The sequence below is a fragment of the Haemaphysalis longicornis genome, unplaced genomic scaffold, assembly GCF_048455015.1.
Source record: "Haemaphysalis longicornis isolate Haplotype H1 unplaced genomic scaffold, Haemaphysalis longicornis Haplotype H1 scaffold_1, whole genome shotgun sequence".
NCBI classification, from domain to species: domain Eukaryota; kingdom Metazoa; phylum Arthropoda; class Arachnida; order Ixodida; family Ixodidae; genus Haemaphysalis; species Haemaphysalis longicornis.
In genome coordinates, this window is record NW_027526203.1 from 485,194,829 (window position 1) to 485,214,856 (window position 20,028).

At 49.1% G+C, this 20,028-nt stretch overlaps 1 protein-coding gene across 3 annotated transcripts in view; it reads left to right on the plus strand.

Annotated features, from left to right (window-relative positions):
- Positions 1-10,421: 10,421 nt before the first annotated feature.
- LOC144156369 (octopamine receptor beta-2R-like) overlaps positions 10,422-20,028 on the plus strand; it is a 426,836-nt gene continuing 417,229 nt past the window's right edge. For 2 of the 3 annotated variants that reach the window (XR_013319759.1, XR_013319758.1), the window contains exon 1: positions 10,422-11,547. Coding sequence is in view for 1 of the 3 variants with exons in the window: in XM_077688372.1 (XP_077544498.1) it covers positions 10,461-11,657 (1,197 nt within the window). In the remaining 2 variants the exon portion in view is untranslated. Of the gene's footprint in view, positions 11,978-20,028 lie in introns of those variants that run through there. The other variant, XM_077688372.1, reaches the window with a different exon arrangement.

Consider the following 20,028-nt stretch of genomic DNA (forward strand, 5'->3'; position numbering starts at 1 on the left):
AAAGCCGTGTTCGCGCATGTGCGTTTAGGCTTATTTTCAGTTGGCTTATCGCAATTTCCTTGTCTTAGGTTTTCCGCCGCATGCAAGAACGTGTCATTGAACATATCACACATTACTTTCTCGTCTACCATGGGGAAGTTCTTTTTTATCGTGTCTTCAACGCATGCGTGTTTACATCTGCCCATTAGGTCATTCACCAAGTTCCACGTGTTCTTTACGTCATTTTTATTTAACGAGAACTGTTGCGATAAGTACCTTCTTTTCGCAAGCCGCAATTTTGCCGTCACCAAGTTTCTTAGTGAACAGTATTCTGCTCTTTTTGTAGCATCTTGAGGTTCTTTCTTGCTTTTCTGCCAGGCCTTGTCCTTCAAGTAGCACAATTCTATTATATCTGGCGTGATCCATTTGTTGTCAGGCTTTCTCTGCCTTATCTTCACCATTTTAGGGGAATCATCATATATTCTGCTGAGTGTTTCAATAAATCTACTGTACATAGTTAAGTGATCGAGTGGTAAAAGTGCACTCCAGTTTGTATTTCTAATTTTTGCGTCGACTCTTGCATTATCGATAACCGGTCTTGTAAACGGTGTTTTTTCTTTGTTAATTAGTTTTTCTGACATGACTGCTAACACGACAAAATAATGGTCAGCTAATTTGGATTTAATGACTCCTGATGTGTATCGCTGGTAGATATGAATTAGATATGGTAGATATGAATATGGTAGATATGGTAGATATGAATCGCTGGAAGATATGAATTTTGATGAACAGATATGAATTACAGCAGTGACATTGTGTGGTGGAGCTCTACTTTCCCTAGAGAAGTCCACATTACGACCGAAGAATGGAGCCGTGGTTACGAAAGGAAGCGGCATGACGCACGAAATGCCTACACTAAGCGCAGTTGTAGGCATTTCGCAGTTGTAGGCACCTGCGAACACGGATATTAACACATGCGCACCCGCACCTTTCCCACAGCAGAGTCGTTCAGTACAAAAGCCAAATAATGCTTCCGAAGAAGCTGTGAAGGCGCACGCAGGTTGAGGTACAGCGGCAGAGTAGCAGAGAGCGATAACGTTGTTGCGCGCATTGTTAGCCGGGAGACTAGCGACATCTATCGGCAAGCAGCCGAAAGAGAAAGCGCTCGCCGACAGGTGAGTAATAAGTGGCCGATACCAAAACACGGCAGCTGGCAATCAAGTGACCTGTGCCGACGGCTTCACTGGTGTCTTGGGACAGGCAGGCTATACGAGGCTGCGCGAAACAATTGTTAACGTCGAGGCAATGCCTTTGAGCTCGCTGGTACGGCCTCATGCTTGCGCGGCTGTGCCTAAGGCACACATGGTGACACACATGGTGACACACGTGGTTGCTGGCATGCGGAGCACACCAGTGAATACAACCTGTAGAGCGTTAATAGTGTTGTGGTTGCTCTGAAGGGGAAAAAGTGCGTGAGAGGTTACGAAGTTATTCTTGAATGAATGATAAAAGTACGAATGACATTGACTGGTCATTATCAACAACGGGTGGTCGAACCGTTTCGTCGTCATCCGGTAACCATTATTTCTAAATTCGGTTCAGTTGCGCTTGGGCTTCAGCGGCTCAAAATTGAGATCGGGTTAGGGTTCAATTCACGCAAAAGACCGGTTCAATTCGGATTTTCGCTTCGGTCCGGCTCCGGTTCGACAGCTTACTTCCTAAGTAATTAGCTGAATGAAACTTGGCAGAAATAGACTTTTATTCTAGCGGACAAATGTGGGCCTGTCCGTTTTCCACATGAAGCGAAACACATCCACCCAAACCGCTCGACCAGCGAGAACAGCAGTCAGGTAGCATCGGGCCGCGAGAAGTCCACGTTGAAATCTCCGACCAGCAAAACAGGGCTGTGTAGCAGGTGAGCGCTTGAAGCATGGCTGCACGTGCGCCGCCTCCCCTCCCTTCCCCCCGTGCACGAGTAAAGGGCAGTGTTGCCATCGCTGGGCGTCAGACATCCGCTAAAAAGCGATGAGAAATCCGCCAGATTCCGCTAGATTGTAAAACATATCCGGTAAATTCCCGCTAGAGCCGATTTTATTAAAAAAACAGTGCAATTTCGTATGACAAATACCTTTATCATTCTTAAAAGCTCCCCAAAAGTACGAGAGCTGAAATAACTTATAAAAGAGTCTCACCAAAGAGTCTAAACTAGAGCACTGTAGGCTTCAGTGCTGCGGTGATCGTCATTGGTCAACGTCATCACAGATGAGGCTAAAAGTTATAAATGTTCGCACTGATGAAAAAAAAAGAACTCACAGTTCAACGAAAAACACATCGAGGTCTTCGTCGCCGCTGTCGTCGTCTGACACCATCTCCACAGGACCGCTGGTACTTATTGAGGGACGAGAAAGGTGACTTGGTTGCACACACGTTGCAGATGTCCCGATTGCACTAACAGCTGCCGCGGGAAGTTCGAAATGAGAACAACTTTTCTGGTGTCACTTCAGTCCTGCTCTTAAGACAAGGATGGCGTTTGTTGTTTCACTAAATGTCATCTCTACTTCGTCATTTGAATACGGCAGCACGAGCATCGACATGGCAAATCCGGCAAGCTCGGCGAACGGGTTTTCGCCGTAGGCGTCTTTATAGGACTGAACTTCACACCAGAACGACTGCGTGGACGATATTTGCTTCCAGTCCAGGAGGGTGATTTTGCTCCACTGGTTTTGAATTTTTTCGATTGCCTCAGATCCGTTTTGAAACCTCACGGATTTGTTCGCCTGAGATACGCGGAGCAAGTGAACAGGAGGAGCTCACCCTCCCACCCTCTGAAGTTAAGCAATTGCTGCCTTTTTAGAGGACACGGAAATAGTTTCTTGCAGGGCGATTTTGAACCGGTGCACTGAGTGAGGTATCCGCCAGAAATCCGCTATGTATGAAAATGGCCCGTCAAAAAATCCACTAGCCGCTAGAGTAACTTTTTCCCCGTCAGAATAAAATAAAACCCGCCAGATTTAGCGGAAAATCCGCTAAATTGGCATCACTGGTAAAGGGGCAACCAGTGATGTGCGCATACTTACAAAAATAGGTGTGAAAAACACGGGCTAAACCGTCACTCTGGAAGCCCTTCAAGCTGGACGGGAAAAAAATTCAGGGAAGCTTGCACTCTCGCGCAAGACGAATGGCGAAGCTGTTGTAGGTGAGCATTGCAGGACATATACTTTAGTTTCACTATCATTGTTCATTTGCAAGGTTGCGGTGCTAGTAATCGTCAGCATATGCATCGCAGAGGTTGTCTTTTTTGCGGTGAGTGGTGGATGCGAAGTCATCGCCAGCATTGTAGAATTCCACCAGCTCAACTAGCGACGCTTGCGCTAAGCCGCGCAGGGCCTGAACCATAGCGAAGTTGGAGGATTTCTTTTACGCGAGCACTGAAGGACACATCACCGCGCATTTGTACAAGTTTTAAATTGTTTATTTACATGTTCCGTCGTAGCTTTGCACTGCGCTAGTATAGTCATCGTCATATACATCGATATCGTCATGTTCCTCATGCCAAGCATTACATGCGCGGTAGCTGTTGACGACAGCGGTGGAGGCATTTCTTTTTTTTTTTTTTTTTTTTTGCTAAAGCCCCTGGGCGAGCCGGGGACGAGGCGGGCGCCGCGAGGCACGCTCTCACGAGCGCTCGGTATTTTCTCGCTCCGCGGAGTTTTTGCCTGTTTTTAATGAGTAGCATTCCTTGCCGAGTATCCTCCCCTCCCCCCCCCCTTCCCAGCCCGGACCGTGTAACGAAATTTTGAAAAAATAAACAATAAGAAAAATATTAAAAAACGGCGAAAAATGGCGAAACGTGTAACCCCCTGCGTTTCCACAATAATGCAGATTTCGCATAAGTTGCAAATGTTACCGTTATAATAACGTAAATGGAGATAATTGGTCGGACAAAATTTTGAAAAACTCTAAAGTAAAAAAAATGTTTAAAAAATTACGGAAAATGGCAAAACATATAACGCGTGGCATTTCCACAATAATGCAGATTTCGCGAAAGTGCCACCTGTAATCGTTATAATAGCGTAAATGGAGAAAATTGGTCGAAGGAAATTTAAAAAAAACTAAAAAACGTAAGAAAAATACAAAATAATTACGGAGAGAGAGAGAGAACAAACTTTATTTCCCGCAGGACCTAAGTCCAGGTCCTAATTTCAAAGTTCAATTCATCGGATCCACGTAGTACTCCAGAATGTCCGTGCGGATCCGGTGCACGTGTTTGTAGAGAGCTTCCTGGGCAGCCTGGATGTTTACGGTCGGCGGGGGAGACAACCAGAGCTCCCAGGAGGTGATGGTGGCGAGGGATGGGTCAAGTGATGGCGGGGTGCAGTCCCAATAAGAATGAGGGATGGATGGGTAGGAAGAACAGCTGGGACAGGAAGGATGACCAGGGCGCCGATAGATACGGTGAAGAATGTGATGGGAGGGGAGTGAAGAGGTTTGAGCCTGCCGAATTAGGCACGCAGCCTCACGAGTTAGACGGGAACTGGGGGGTGGGCATACAGGGTGCGTGATAGGCGTTGGGCGTGTAATTGGTAACGGCGGGAAGCGCGGTGTTGAGTACGAACCGTCGGCGGGTGGTACAAGGTTGGCCAGGACATGGGCGGACCCGGGAAAGGTACTCGGGTGAGCGCGTTTGCTAAGGCGTTTCCGCACATGCCAGCGTGGCCAGGAACCCAAACCAGTGTGAAGCGGGGCCGAGGATTCAATGCAAGTATCGGAGTGACGAATTCAGTAGTGTGTGGGTGAGTCTCATGGTGAGCGAAATTACGAAGGGATATATACTGGCGTGCTGGTAGGAACGGTAAGAGTAGCGTGCTCTATTGCAAGGGCAATGGCGTATTCTTCGAGAGAGGTCGAACCCGGCGGGGAAAGAAAGGAAAGCGTGGCAGTGTCTAAAGAAGGGAGTTGGAGAAATGAAGCCGTGCCCGTTGAGTTTGAGGGGATGTCGCTGGCGTCAGTAAAGTAAACGATGGAACCATGGGAGAGTAGAAAATTATTTCGTCTGGAGAGGGCCTGAACGCGCAGTGCACGACGAGCAGGGTGTCGATCAGGGTTCATGTTGCGGGGCAAAGGCTCAACCCGTAAATTAGTGAAAGTCGCCCAAGGAGGGTGCTCCGGTGGTATGGGGGGTAGTTGCGAAGTGGGGTGGTTAAGTGTATTGAGAATAGCACGACCTTGGGCAGAAGTCTGCAGGCGTTCGAGTTGGGCTTGGCGATGGCACGCAATGCGTTCTTCAAGAGTATTATATATCCCTAGTTCCAGAAGGGTGGCGCTGGGGGCGTAGGGGGGTACTCCCAGAGCGATACGGTAAAGTGTGCGGAGGGAGGCCTCGAGGGACGAGAGCTGAGATGGCGAGGGTTGCAAATACGGAATTGTGTATAGTATACGGGACATAACAAAAGCATCGATGACGCGGAGCAGGTGATGCTCGTGCAGTCCAGCTCTTCGGTTGGCGACCCGGTGGAGGAGATGGGATAGCTGAGTGATCTGATTGTGAAGTGTGCGCAGAGTCGGTACAGAGCTGCCCGCATAATGTAAGGTGAGACCGAGAATCCGAAGGGTGTCAACATGCGGTATTAGGCTGCCAAAAATTTGTACCTGAGGAAGAAAGCGGTCCGGGGCTACTCCACGCTTGTTACTGACTACGAGTAGAGCGGATTTTGAAGGCGAAATAGAGAGGCCGACAGACGTGACATAGCCTTGGATGACGTCACACGCTTGCTGAAGAGTGTCCTCCAGTTGGCCGGGACTGCCCTTGGTTGACAAGAGCGTGATGTCATCCGCGTATATAAAGTAGGAGAGAAGGGGGATGGCATCTAATAGTGGAGGAAGCGAAGCTAAAGCGATGTTAAAAAGGGTGGGTGACAGGATGGAGCCTTGGGGGGTACCAGCTGATAGATAGAACGGGGGGGAGGTAGAGCCCGGGATAGAGAAAGAAGCGGTATGGTTAGAGAGGAACGAACGGATGTAGGGTATACATGCGAGATCCGCAGTTAGTTTTGGCTAAGTTAGCGAGAATGGCAGTGTGCTGAACATTATCGAAGGCCTTATGAATGTCGAGAGTAAGGATGCCACGGAGCTGAGAGGAGCTACGAAAGCCATAGACGTCATGGGAAATACGGAGGAGGTATCCTGAGTGGATATGTAGTGGCGGAATCCAGTTTGGGTGAAAGGGAGGGCAGAGTTGTGAGAAAGGTGCCATTCAAGGCGCGTCAATGCCATACGCTCAAGCAATTTACCAGCATAAGACGTAAGCGAGATAGGGCGAAGATTTGGAAGAGTGTGTGGTTTGCCTGGTTTCGGGATAAAAATAATTTTGGAATGTTTCCAAGACGCCGGCAGTTCGCCACTGAGCCAGATGTGGTTAAAGAGAGCCAGGAGTTCTGAAAGTGCGCTGTCGGGAAGGTTGCGGAGTAGTTTATAAGTTATTCGATCTTCCCCTGGCGTCGTATTGCGACGAAGGGTGTTGAGCGCCCGGTGCAGTTCTGTTACTGTAAAAGGCTGGTCAAGGGGGGACGGCGGGAAGTCTCGGCGTGGAAGCGCAGAAGCAGGAATGTGTGTACTAGTAGGGTACATGAGTAAGCGAAGGTCCTCTGCTAGTGTGTTAGGATGTTTCTTTGTCGAGAGGAGAATGCGGGGAACAGGGTGGACCGGTCAGGAAAGTTGAATGAGCGAGCGGAGGAGGGACCAAGCCCTTTTGGTGTTCATTGCTGGATTGAGATAGTCACAGAAATTCCACCAGTTCGAGAATTACGGAGACTGGCGAACTGCGAACGCCGTGCATTTCCACAATAATTCAGATTTCGCGAAGGTTCAAAATTTTCCCCTCAAAATACCGCAAATGGAGATAATTGGTCGGCCGTAATTTTGAAATGCTAAAAAGTAAAAAAAAAATATTCAAAAATTACGGAATATAGCAGAACATGTAACGCCCTGAATTTCCCCAATAATGCAGCGTTCGCGAAAGTTCTAGATGTAATCGTTATAACTACTTAAATGGAGATAATTGGCGGATGAAATTTTGAACAACTATAAAATAAGAAAATACTTAAAGGTCACGAAAAATGTCAAAACGTATCACGCATGGCATTTCCACAATAATGCAAATTTCGCGGAAGTTTCACCTGTAATCGTTATAGTGAATGGAGATAATTGGTACAAAAATATAAAATAATTACGGAAAATGGAGAACGGTGTAACGCCTTAGATTTCCACAATAATGCAGACGTCGGGAAAGTTGCACCTATATCGTTATGGTAGCGTAAATGGAGATAATGGGTCGAAGGAAATTTTGAAAAATAATAAAAAACAATAATATGACAAATAGCAATTCGTATAACGACCTGCATTTACACAATAATGCAGATTTTGCGGAGGTTCCACCTATAATCCTTATATTAGCGCAAATGAGATAATTGGTAGAAACAAATATGGAAACTAAAAAAAACAAGAAAAATATAAAAAATTACGGAAAATGGCGCACCATGAGACGCCCAGCATTTCCAGAATAATGCAGATTTCGCGAAAGTTTCACTGCTAATCGTTATAGTAGCGTAAATGAGATAATTGGTCGGACAGGTCGGACTCACCCTCAAGACAATCGGCATAAGAATGCTACGCATTAGTAGATAATTCTCTGAATTTCTGCAGAATGTATTTTTTTTTTTTTTTTTTTTGCTAAAGCCAATGCCCGTGCCGGGAATGCTGGGCGGTCGCCGCGATACACGCGCTCACGAGCGCTCCGAATTTCTCGGTACTTTTTACTGCAACAGCGAGCTTACAGCTTGTACAAAAGCTCTGCTGTTAAAAGCCCCGTCAAAAGGTGATATCAGGAGTTCGTGTTCAAGAAGGAAACACAAAACACTAGCTCTCGGGTGGGAAAAATTTCGGTTGCATGCGGATTAGTCCACGTATAGGCGATATGTGGAAACCGAGACGTATACAGCTTCGCTGTGAAAACTTACGGTTCTTTTCACGCTTTCTGGCGAAATTATGTATTTGGTGGAGACCTTCATTTTGCCCACGAGAAAGCGTCTTTGGACACATTTTCATACGCAGTGCACTCTCAAAACCGCTGAAAAACGTACCTGTATGAATGCTGCACAAGGGTGACCGCACCTCTCAAACAGCACTAGTGAAGCAGTACTGCCCTTCAAGTATCTGATTCTCAGTGAAAAAGCTTTTTATTTAGATCGAAGTATCACACGGTCACTGAGGTAGCCGGTCGCCTGTTCGCAACGAACTACGATTAAGACGCTGGCACTGGCGGTGTCATTGAAGGCATTTGAGATTAGTCGTATAGCTGCGATAACGTACTCTGCATCCATGAAACCCCACTATTAGAATCTGCAACGTTAAAATTTCGGCATATCAGCAAGAAAAAAAAAGAAAGAAAATGTTGGGACCAGTTGGGACGGCTATTTTTGTTGTATTGAATATTGATACCAGCTACGTCCCGAAATGGGTTGGGTGAGTGCCCCAGAAGGCCCGTTTGCACCTCAAGATAAAATCTATCTGCAATAGAACTATGGCGACCACTTTGGACCCAGGCGCGCTGCAATTGTCCAGCTAACCACCGTTGCCTTGGTCTTTGAATGATTCTCACTCCACCCATTGCTTCAATAATAAAATCCTGTACGGACCTTCACATGACCCCGCGACAGATGGAAGAAGAGGATTTTTAACGTATCCAGGATGTCACATATACAATTAAAACAGGTGTTTGTAAATCCCCGTCACATGCAGCCAGGACAAAGCCAAGGCAGGGTCAGGCCTCATAGGAACGTATTTTAGGACGAGTTCGATTAGTGGTCTCCGATTTGCCAGTCCCGAATACTGTTTAGGCAGCACAAGGAATACCGTCGCCATAGGAATGGAATACATGCGGGAAGATAATTTGCGGCGCTCAGGTTTGCTTACGTGGTTTGGTTGCGAAAGCGTTATCGGCCTTCGAATTGGTGAATCTGCTGTGAGCCATTTTCACTGGCCCCTGAGTCGGTATGTGTTAAACTGGGGGAGGAATGTTGGCATCACAGCCACATGGGAAGTGGTGAATCAACGTGGAGCTGCTGACTACACCGGTAATCGTCATTCATCCGAATACCATTTGACACTACCTTATTCAGAAGACACGAATATGATCTGACAACTGGTATCTTTATGTAACTATCACACATGCGTGATGTAAGCATTCATGTATCGCCAAGGCAAGCCTTTCGCACTCAAAGCACGTAAGCAGACTGAAGTTCCCCTTGAAAGTTGTGCTCTTGTGTTGTGCAGGTAGCAGTGGAGTATCCGGCCATCTGGCGTCTCTGCGTTCGGTACCAATCACTGCCGTCATCGTCATTGGGAAATCCCTTGATTGGATAGCGGACAAGTCGCAAGAGCATTCAGAACCCCGTACTGAAATTCTGCGAATCTGTAATATGGCAGTTTCATCACACCAGCATGGCTCACGCGCGCGACGCAGAAGTAACGCATTGCCTGGGGAAACAAATGATAATGTTTTGCCATTAAAAGCCCCTGGGAAGCGGTGGTTAGTATGGCATAGGTGTAATGCAGGGGTGAAGACGCCTGCCTTCCACCGTGCGTCCCTGGGTTCACGTTGCGGTTTGTTTCCGTTTGAAGGCGCGTAGAATTTTGGAGCCATTCGGTGATCACAACGCCGGGTTTTTCGCTTCAGGAGACACACAATGCTTCCGCATTAAAAATGCCGTGCTGGGTCATGACCAGCCGGAGACAGCTCGGCACTAGAGTGAGACCAAATAGAAGGAATCGCCACTGCATGGTACAGAAGATTCATTATTGTTCAACTCGCGTTGTGGAAACGTAACGACGTTTCTAGCTGAAATAATGTGCGCATATGTTATCATTCATGCAACAAAGTTTGCTAATTCTGTTGAGATTTGCTCAGTGCATCCCCTCCCCTGTACAAGCTGTGCTGTTGCGCCATTTCATCTGTCTGAGGTTTACAAGGAGGAAACCGGTAGCCTGGTTTCCTCCTAGCTCTCCCTATTTTGCCAGTGCGGCAGTCTGAACACAGCTATAAATTAGGTAAAATCCAACCCTCCATTTAGAGGATTTTTCGAACAGAATATTGCCAGCCCGCATCACCAGGTGTGTACCACAGAACGAGCCAGTTTGCCTGGAGTGAGCGTGTGTTTTGGCGGGCTCGCTAGCGCGGCGGCGGCGGCGCCGCAGTGCGCGGCCAGGTAGGAACACTAATGAGGCCTTCTCCTTGGAAGGCGCGGGGGCGGCGTCCTATTACGGCGGCGGCGGCGCGCGCACGGGCTGCGTTTGGAAAGCGGGGAAGAGGAGAGGATCGATGGCCGGCCTGGCGACGACGGCGTGAGATGGCGCTGGCGCAGGCCGCGGCGGCGCGAGTGGCGGCCGGCGCTGCCAGAGGCTCGGATGCGGCGCAGGGCGGCAGCATGACCGTGGCGGCGCCCAACGCGAGCCTGGGCAATCTGACGGACGAGGAAGCCGGCGATGACGAATCTTGGGAGGGTGTGCTCAAACTGGTGCTCAAAACGCTCGCGTTGGTCACCATTATTTCGTCGGCAGTGTTCGGGAACCTGCTAGTGGTCACGTCGGTGATCCGGCACCACAAGCTGCGCATCACCACGAACTACTTCATCGTGTCGCTGGCGCTGGCGGATACGCTGGTGGCGCTGTTCGCGATGACCTTCAACGCGTCCGTCACCATCTCGGGCCGCTGGCTTTTCAATCAGACGGTGTGTGACTTCTGGAACTCGTGCGACGTGCTCTTCAGCACGGCCTCCATTATGCACCTGTGCTGCATCAGCGTGGACCGCTACTACGCCATCATCAAACCGCTCGAGTACCCGACCAAGATTACCGGCCGCACGGTGGCCATCATGTTGGCCTGTGCCTGGATCAGCTCGGGCCTCATCTCGTTCATCCCCATCTTCATGGGCTGGTACACGACGGACGAGCACCTGGGATACAAGATCGACCACCCGGACGAGTGCATCTTCGTGGTGAACAAGCCGTACGCTATTGTGTCGAGCAGCGTGTCCTTCTGGATCCCCTGCTGCATCATGCTCTTCACCTACTGGCGCATATACGTCGAGGCCACGAGGCAGGAGAAGATGCTCTGCAAGTCCCAGATGGGGCCCGCCGGCATGCTGTGCCGCAACTCGACCGACCTGCCCAATGTGCACGCGCCCCCGCACCGAAACTCGCACGGGGACGACCCCGAGAGCGGCCAGTCGACGCCCACCAAGCGCACCATCAACAAGATGAAGCGCGAGCACAAGGCGGCCAAGACGCTCGGCATCATCATGGGAGCCTTCATCCTGTGCTGGCTACCCTTCTTCCTGTGGTACGTGTCGGTGACCATGTGCGGCGACGCCTGTCCCTGCCCCGACCTAGTGGTGGACCTACTCTTCTGGATCGGATACCTCAACTCGTCGCTCAACCCGGTCATCTACGCTTATTTCAACCGCGAGTTCCGCCAGGCCTTCAAGGAGACGCTGCAGGCCATCTTCTGCTCATGTAAGGGCGACTCTTGCTTGATGACGCGTAGCCGTAGCCGGGCCATCCGCTTCGACTGCACCTACCGGTCCACGCTGGACGTGGCCGAGAGTAAGTGCCTGCGCGACTAGACGCCGGCGGAGTGCAACCTTTCCGCGCTGAGAGCTTGCGCTTCGCCCCCGAGACTGTGCGGGTGCCGGTGAGCCATGCTCCACCCCAGTCGAGCATGGCCCGCGCTGGGCCCCGAAACATTCCAGCCGCGCTCGTTCCTCCTTCCCCCCGTATGCCAAAGCCGCCGCCGTCGATCTGTGCCGTGGTTCGGTAGTGGACAGAAGCTAGAACTTGGCCACCTTCGAAGCGGACGTCACGGACTCGAAAAGCGATGTGCGCAAATACAGACGTTTTACACTCGGAGAATGATAAGTTTCTTGCAAATAAATTATGCCGTTAACGAATGCGTGTCAAACCCGGACAAGCGCTGCCGTGCTCTTGGTTCGCCGTGAATTATCAGATGCTTCCCAATGCACTGGAAACAAAATATTTTCAGGCGACTAATACCTAACGGGGCAGCTTATCAGTGCCATTGCTGGAAAAGCTGGCTCGATGAGGCTTCGTTTATTCTTTGTATTGTTTGTAGCCTGCTGGTTTGAGGGACCGTATTTTAGCCTCGTTGGTGCTCGTTACTTGCTTTCTGTTGGCGCCAAGGACCTTGTGGTAGAGGTTCTTCCTAGTTTTTTCTGGGATAGGCCGAGAATTTGTCGCTCTCAGTTTTCCTCGCTTTGTTCGATCAGCTGGTGTAAACGGTTAGGGGAATTTCGCTTATTCAGCCCAAATATGCTGTAGCTTCTTGCAACCTGCTACCACGCAGTAGCAGAAGAAATATTTGATGGTATTGCTCATCTCTATCACTCGTTGCACTGGTAGTCACGAATCCCTCACTCCGAATGTTCAATCGTAGCTCGGACCGCATCTTGATTGCACCCTAAAACCTCAGTTTGCAGAGATTAGCCCCCATAGGTATACACGAATATAAAAAGCCGTCACGGCTTGTATAGCTCTCACGTTTGCGGGCAAACGTAACTTCATACCATGACAAGAATTAAAAAACGACTCCGTCTAGGAAAGTATATACAAACGAAGATGTTTTACTCCCCTGGCCGGACTTGGTTTTTATTTGCTATCATGTGTGTTTTGCAGACAAGAGGGGATTCCGTCTTGATTTCTACTTGAAACCATGTTTTAAACATCTTTGTCTGTCCACTTTCAGTCACAGTCTATACATTATTTTTGTTTACGTACCTTTCCAAAAGTAATTATGCAGTACTCCTAGTTGTATTAAGTCGTACCGCTACTGATGCGTAGTACTCTCAACACTGAAGATGCTTCTCGATGCTCAAAGAACAGATTCCAGCAATCGATCTGCGAAACCGGAGTCTTGTATTAGTCGGCATTCAGATCGCCTTCACAGGGTTCTTTCTCTGACTACTTGAGAGCAGATGGCAACGCATTTTTAGTAAAAAAGCTTTATATATAACCTTGAAAATGATATGGTTTCCAATTCAAAAGGTTGGTTTTCGATCGTACTTAAGGCAACAACAAATACAAATAATATTTACTACTTCCCAGCATATAATTTAAGGCGTATTTTGTACTTTAGTGCCTCCACTGCCTCTGCTCACAACCAACGTATTCGAATTACAGTTTACAGCTTTAAATGATGGCAGTTCTTGGTACCGCTGAAATATGCGCATTGCCTGCCTGTGTCGCCATTCTTTTCAAAGCGAACACGCCCATAAGTACAATTTCTTACATGCTTCGACATTTGGGATCGTAGATTTTTTTAGATTATTATCTTGTGTATATTTTCGCTTGGGTACATGATTAACACTATGTTTTGGGACATTCCACTGCGGCAGGAGTTTTCTGGGGCTCACGGTTATGGACACCTGATACGATAGGTTGCTTGAAATGCCATTGCGGGGATGATTTAAAGCAAGCGTACGGACGTCAGGGTGGTCTTTAGTGGAATTATTACCGAGATTAAGGTCATATATATCCGTAACCGGCAACTACATCTCCAAACTTGAGCTGCGCACAATACGACACTGGGAACCCTATTTCTGTGCTAAGGCGTAAAAAAAGCGCCTGTCATGGCAACGTCCCACTCTGGTCATTGCCGCCTTCAGTGCTGATAGAAGGTTTAACGTGTCGCATTTTGAGGCGCCGGGATATCTTGGTGAAATATTGCAATTCAATATTCAATATTCTTGCAATTCACACTACACTACTGGTGATTGAAAAATTATTCCAAAGGGGTGGTATACGCAACGTCAGTAAAACTGCCGTCCGAAAATACAATATGGCCTCGTACAGTATGCCAACAAATATTACAGTTGAGATTACAGAACAAAACATATTTGCATGGGCGGAGCGTTGTACTTTGAGGACACGAAAATGATTTTTACACTAGACAGAGGACAAAGGTTTTAATGTTTTGTTCTCTGTGGTGCAGATTCTCGAAGTGTAGATAAAGGGAGGCAACAGTTTTCATTTCCACTGCGCTAATTGGTTGGGAACGACGAAGTGAAAGCACTGGATACAGGGAGAGTCTGTTGGTAGGCCGTTTCGCACCATTGCCTCCATTAAAAAACTCTTTAAACGTAACGTTGGTAACCTAACGCAACGTAAACCTAATACAACGTAGCCTAAACCTAATTTAAAACTAACTTGACCTAGCGTAACTACAGTTTAGTTTCACTTAGAAGAGCATGACGCTGCGGAACGACCTGCAGAAATGGTCTCCCCTCATCGTCATCAACACCCTGTTTAGTTCCACTGCTGGACAAGGGCCTGTCCCGTTGATATCCAGCCGCTCCGGTGCTGCGCAGCCCGAGTCCATTCTATGTCCCGAAGTTCCTTGTTCGTTCCTCCCATCGGGTTAAAGGGACAGCCGACCGCTTATTGCGGAGTACATGAGCTGTAGCTCATTATGTCACAAGCGCGTCTATTATAGATTGGGATTGGAGTCAGAAAGACGAAGACGACGACAAAAGGTTTCTCAGCGTAGCACGAGGAGGAGAGCTCGTGTACCTGTGCGCGATGGAGAACGCTCATTCGCCAGAGCAGCAAGTGGCATTCGACCACGTCTTTTAAAGACGATAGTCTTGCTTGGGCTACTTGAACGAAAAAATTGTGGTCTGTCTGTCTGCCTGAACAGAGAATTTATCAGGGCGCAACGGCTAGTGGTAACAGCGCTCCCCTAAAAACAGAATTATCAAGCCAGTTTTCATGCAACGTGGTCATACTACACTCTGCACAACAATTGTATGGGATGGGCTACAAGCTACTAAAAAATCAGTTCACCGAGACTTCACCAGCGTAACAGAAAGGGTTCATAAACTATACTGACCTCAATACGGCACAAGAGAAACACTCAGGATGTTGCTCCTGACCACTATAAAGCCCGTGGACCGGTGTAAAAGGAAGGTTTCTTCGAGAGTTGCCAACTCGTGCTCGAAGTGACTCATGAGAATCAACCGGACACGCCACAGCAGTAAGAAAATTGCCTACTGCGGCCGGGCTGGAAGACATGCAGCACCACAATTTCTCCACAAAACAAAAGCACCAGCACACATAGGAAAATTCACGAACACATCATTGGAACGAGTGTTCATTCGAGGTGTAGGTCCGAACATCTTGCTTAATACAGTCCAAAACGTTGCCTCTACACGACAGTGAAACAAGGAATACGCGATTCAGCCACTCGGCCAAACTGAAACATAAGCAGCACAGTAGGTTTATATACCCACAGCCAAATCTAAGCGTCTGAGTCCGGTGGCAATGTTCATACTTGTCAGCATTGTTGAACAAGGACAAAACATTTCCCAAATATGATGCAGAAAATCAATACATAAGGGATATTAGCACTGTTCCTTTATAACAAATTCGTGGACGCTTGATTCAAGTGAAATACTGCGTCTACTGCATAAAAACAATTCACTCCGTCGCCTACTGTCGCCCGCGCCACTATAGCTTCTAACGGCATTTTACGAAATCAAACGAAACAGTTGCGAAAGGCTCCATTAGATAGGTCCCACATCCCGCTTGGAACGCACGTTGAGTAGGGCAACGTGGTTCTATAAACGCTAAAGTAGGGCGCCTCGATTCATGCGTGTCTCCCCCTTACGGCAGCGTTGGCATCGATGCACACGGCGGTAAATGGCGGTAAATGGATCAGGGGAACGCGGTAAATTTAAGTTTACTTGAGCAAACCTCTAGCGTGTTTACCTTAGGAGGAGCGCGAAGGGGGAGGACAGCATGAGAGATGAGCGGGAAAGCGAAGGGAGGCATTTGCATGGAAAATGTTGACGAAATATTGCCTTTTGTCGATATTTCCAACGAAAGGAGCAGATACGCGGCCAATTTTTAGAGCTGCATTTTTCTGGCACAAGTTTGCATCAATAAATATTCCTTTGCCTTTTCCATCACATTTGGCTGCTACCATTCTTGGACCGCGACACTGGTGTAGGTGCGGAGTATCGGCCACATGTCTACCACTCCTTCTGGCTCGACAAATATGAACGGCTCGATTGGCTCGACAAATATGAACGGGTCGTGTCGTTCAATCTTTGGGATTCCGACCAGAAGCTTAGTAATGCATATTTTTTTCCATAAGAAGATGGTGCGAGGACATCGTTTCAGATCCATGAAGCTCGAGGCTCCGTCATGCGATGACTTCCACCAACAGCTTCACGATGCTTTCTCAAGCACGAACCGCAGACACCATGCCTTGAGGCTCCTTAAGTCGCATGTCCAACAACCCAACGAAAGCTTCGCTATGTTTGCTGAAGACATGGCACGTTTCTTTCGACGAGCTGACGCCGACATGCCCGAGCCTAAGAAGCTCCGATACGTGACGCATGGCCTGAAAGAGCAGCTTTTTACTGGACTTATTCGATATCCACTAGGAACCGTGCAAGAGTTCATTACAGAATCTAAGGCCATCGCGCGAGCGCTGGGGTATCGCTGCCGCCAGTACAACCGACTCGAAGGCACAGCTTCGACGCAGGCCGCCGTCCTTTCTGCAGCTAATGAGAGTTCACTGCGTGAGCTGGTCAGAAGCATCGTGCGGGAAGAACTGGGAAAGCTTAGCGTGAGCTCTACCTAGCCGGCCGTTACCTCCGTCGCCGAGGTCGCACGTGAGCAGATCCGACAAGCGATTGCCCCACCTCAACTCAAGCAAGAGCTTTTGCGGATGAGCTATGCTCCTGCGCGGCCTCCTGCGCATCGAGTTACCGGCGGCATCGCGGTCCTTTCCTGATCCTGGCGTCCCACCACGAGTACGCAAGACTGACTTGTGGCGCACTGCAGACAACCAATCGCTGTGCTACCACTGTGGTGAAGCGGGTCACGTGTATCATCGGTGCCCCTCCCGCGAGATGGGACTGCCTGGCTTTTCACCCGCCGCTCGCCGCGCTCGTCCTGGGGAAAAACCACCTGAGATTGACTCCTGTTTAGCAACGAGGCAAGAGCAATCTGCGAGGCTACGACCGCGCTCGCCGTCCCCTGCTCGTATGAACACCTCGCTAAATTGTCCTAGCTCACAGGACGCCCCAAGGGTCCCCAAGCCCTCGACGAGAAAACTAGAAGCGGCAGCCTCCGAAGGCAAGGTTGCCAACGACGGAAGCTCCCAAGACCCTCCAATGTCGTCGATGTTTCATCAGGGAACAACGGCGGAATGTAAAGAGGAAGTGGTGAGCGCCGAGCTGTCCGTTTTAATCGACGGGAAGGAAGTGACTGCTCTGGTTGACACTGGTGCGGATTTTTAGATTATGAGCCAACAACTTGCCGACAGGCTCAGAAAAAAGAGAACTCCGTGAACTGGGCCACAGATTCGTTCCGCTAGTTGCGACCTTGTGACGACAATTGCCAAGTGCACATCGAGAATCCGCATCCAGGATTCGGACCACATTTGTCATCCTTCTACAAGTTCTAAAGACCTCATCATGGGCATGGACTTTCGAGAATACTACGCCATCATAAGCATCCTAGAGCGCTCGGTAACGTTTTTTGATGGGCTTCATCAGGCAAAAATTTGGAGGCGAACGATGCTCAACCTTACGAATCAGGGATGAAGACGTGATCATACCTACGCGATCATGGTCTTTGGTTTCTCTGAAGTGCGACGATTTCTGATGCGCTGAAGGAATAGCAGAACCAACTAGTACTCTCGTTTAACCATGGAATTTCCATCGCCCGAGGACTAGGGAACCTAAGTGATGGTTGCACCGAGATTCTGCTTAGAAACTTCGGTAACGAACGCAAGCAAATTGCTAAGGGCACCGCTGATTGGCGTCGCCGACAGCGCAGATTATTTGGCTTTACAAGCCGAAGCCACACTCGTAGCAGCCAAGCTCCCGTCCTCGACGTCTGTCCTGGCCTACCAGCCGCAAAGCAGCAATGCCTACTGGAGCTGTTACATCAGTTTATCGGCTGCTTCTCTTCGACAACCAAAGTGCGACAAACACCGCTTACGAAGAATTACATCATCACTGCAGAGAATGAGAGACATATTCATCAAAACCCCTATCGCGTCACTCCCAAAAAAAGGGACGCCATAGACAATCAGGTGAAACAAATGATGAACGACGATGTCATCCAGCCAAAGTCCCAGGGCATCTCCTGTCGTCCTAGCGCGGGAGATACCCTACGCTTCTGCGCTGACTAGCGCAAGCTCAACCAAGTCACGAAGAAGAATGTATACCGTCTACCGCGAATCGACGACTCTTTGGACAGACTGCGACACGCACGTCACTTTTCGTCGATGGATTTCAGGAGTGGTCACTGGCAGATAGAGGTCGACAAGCGGGATCGAAAAAAAAACTGCCTTCGTGACACCTGATGGGCTGTACGACTTTGAGGTGCTTTTTTTCGGGATGTGCTCGGCCGCAGCAACTTATCAAAGGCTCATGGACAGCATGCTGACCGGCTTGAAATGGCAGACTTGCTTGGTGTACCTCGTCGACGTTGTGGTGTTTTCCGCGACTTTTGAGGAGAAATTGCAAATGCTATCGTTGGTTCGTCAAGCCACACGTTCTTCCGCAATAACCCTTAAGCCGGAGAGCGGGAGCTCCGCTTTTTATGCCACGTCGTTAACCACCAAGGCGTCAAACCAGACCACGAGAAAGTTTCTGCCGTCGCTAAATTTCCTACGCTCTCGTATAAGGAAGTCGTGCGGCGATTTTTGGGGCTGTGTTTGTGTTATCGAGGTTTCATACCGACCTCTTCCCACATTGCGGCCACTTTAATCGGACTAACCCGAGACGATACTACATATGTGGGGACAAGGAGCAGCTAGGCGCTTTCAATGAGCTAAAGCAGCGCATGCAGACACCGCCTATATTAGCCCATTTTGACGAGGATGTTGAAACAATGGTGCACATTCATGCGAACAACGTCAGACCTTGCAAGCAACATCGGACTTGGAGCAGTCCTGGTGCGGAAGCAAGACGGGGCCGAATGGGTACTCGCTTTCGCTAGCAGGACACTTTCACAGGCAGAATCAAACTACCCGACAACAAAGAAAGAATGCCTGGCGTTTGTACCAGCGGTCTTGAAATTCCCGCCTTACCTATACGGACGGCCATTCCAAGTCATAAGTTACGATGACTCGTTATGCTGGCTGAAGAGCCTTAGGAACCCGTCCGGACGCTTGCAGGCTGGTGCCTGCAGCTTCAAAAGTTCGACATAACCATCGTTTATGAGTCTTGACGACAGCACTCCGACGCGGACTCCCTTTCACGGCCTCCAGTATAGTATGCAGACGGCGACGACTACGGCGTGTCATTCGTACGAGCTCTAGGCATGTCTGCCATGTCTGAGAGGCAGCGCGAAGACCCCGAACTGCGAACTCTTAACAACTTCTTGCAAGGACACATGAACACTGTTCCGAAAGCCTTCACCAGGGGATTGTCATTTCTACTGCTGCGGTACAATGTTGCCTTCAAGAACTTCATGCCCCATGGTAAAAGTAACCTGTTAGGCATCCCCACAGCTCTCCGGGAAGAAATCTTACAAGCTTGCCTCGACGAGCCAACCGCAGGCCACTTAGGCTTCACTCGCATGTTGGCAAGAATTAGGGAGAAATATTATTTGCCAGGGCTTTAGGCAACCGTTATACACTGTCCTGCCGTGCCGTGATTGTCAACGACGAGAAACACCATCGGCAGGACCACCCGGTTTGCTGCAACCGCTCCAGATCCGCAATTAGCCATTCGTACAAGTTGGAATGGACATTTTGGAATCTTTCCCACTTTCGTCCTCTGGACGTACGCTTGTTGTGGTGGCTACCGACTACCTCACCCGCTATGCAGAGACAAGGGCTCTACAACGGGGAACGGCTGCAGAATGTCCCATTTTGTTCTCGAGAGCATCGTCCTCAGACACGGCGCTCCATCGATTGTCATCACAAACCGCAGAACAGCCTTCACGGCTCAGCTCATG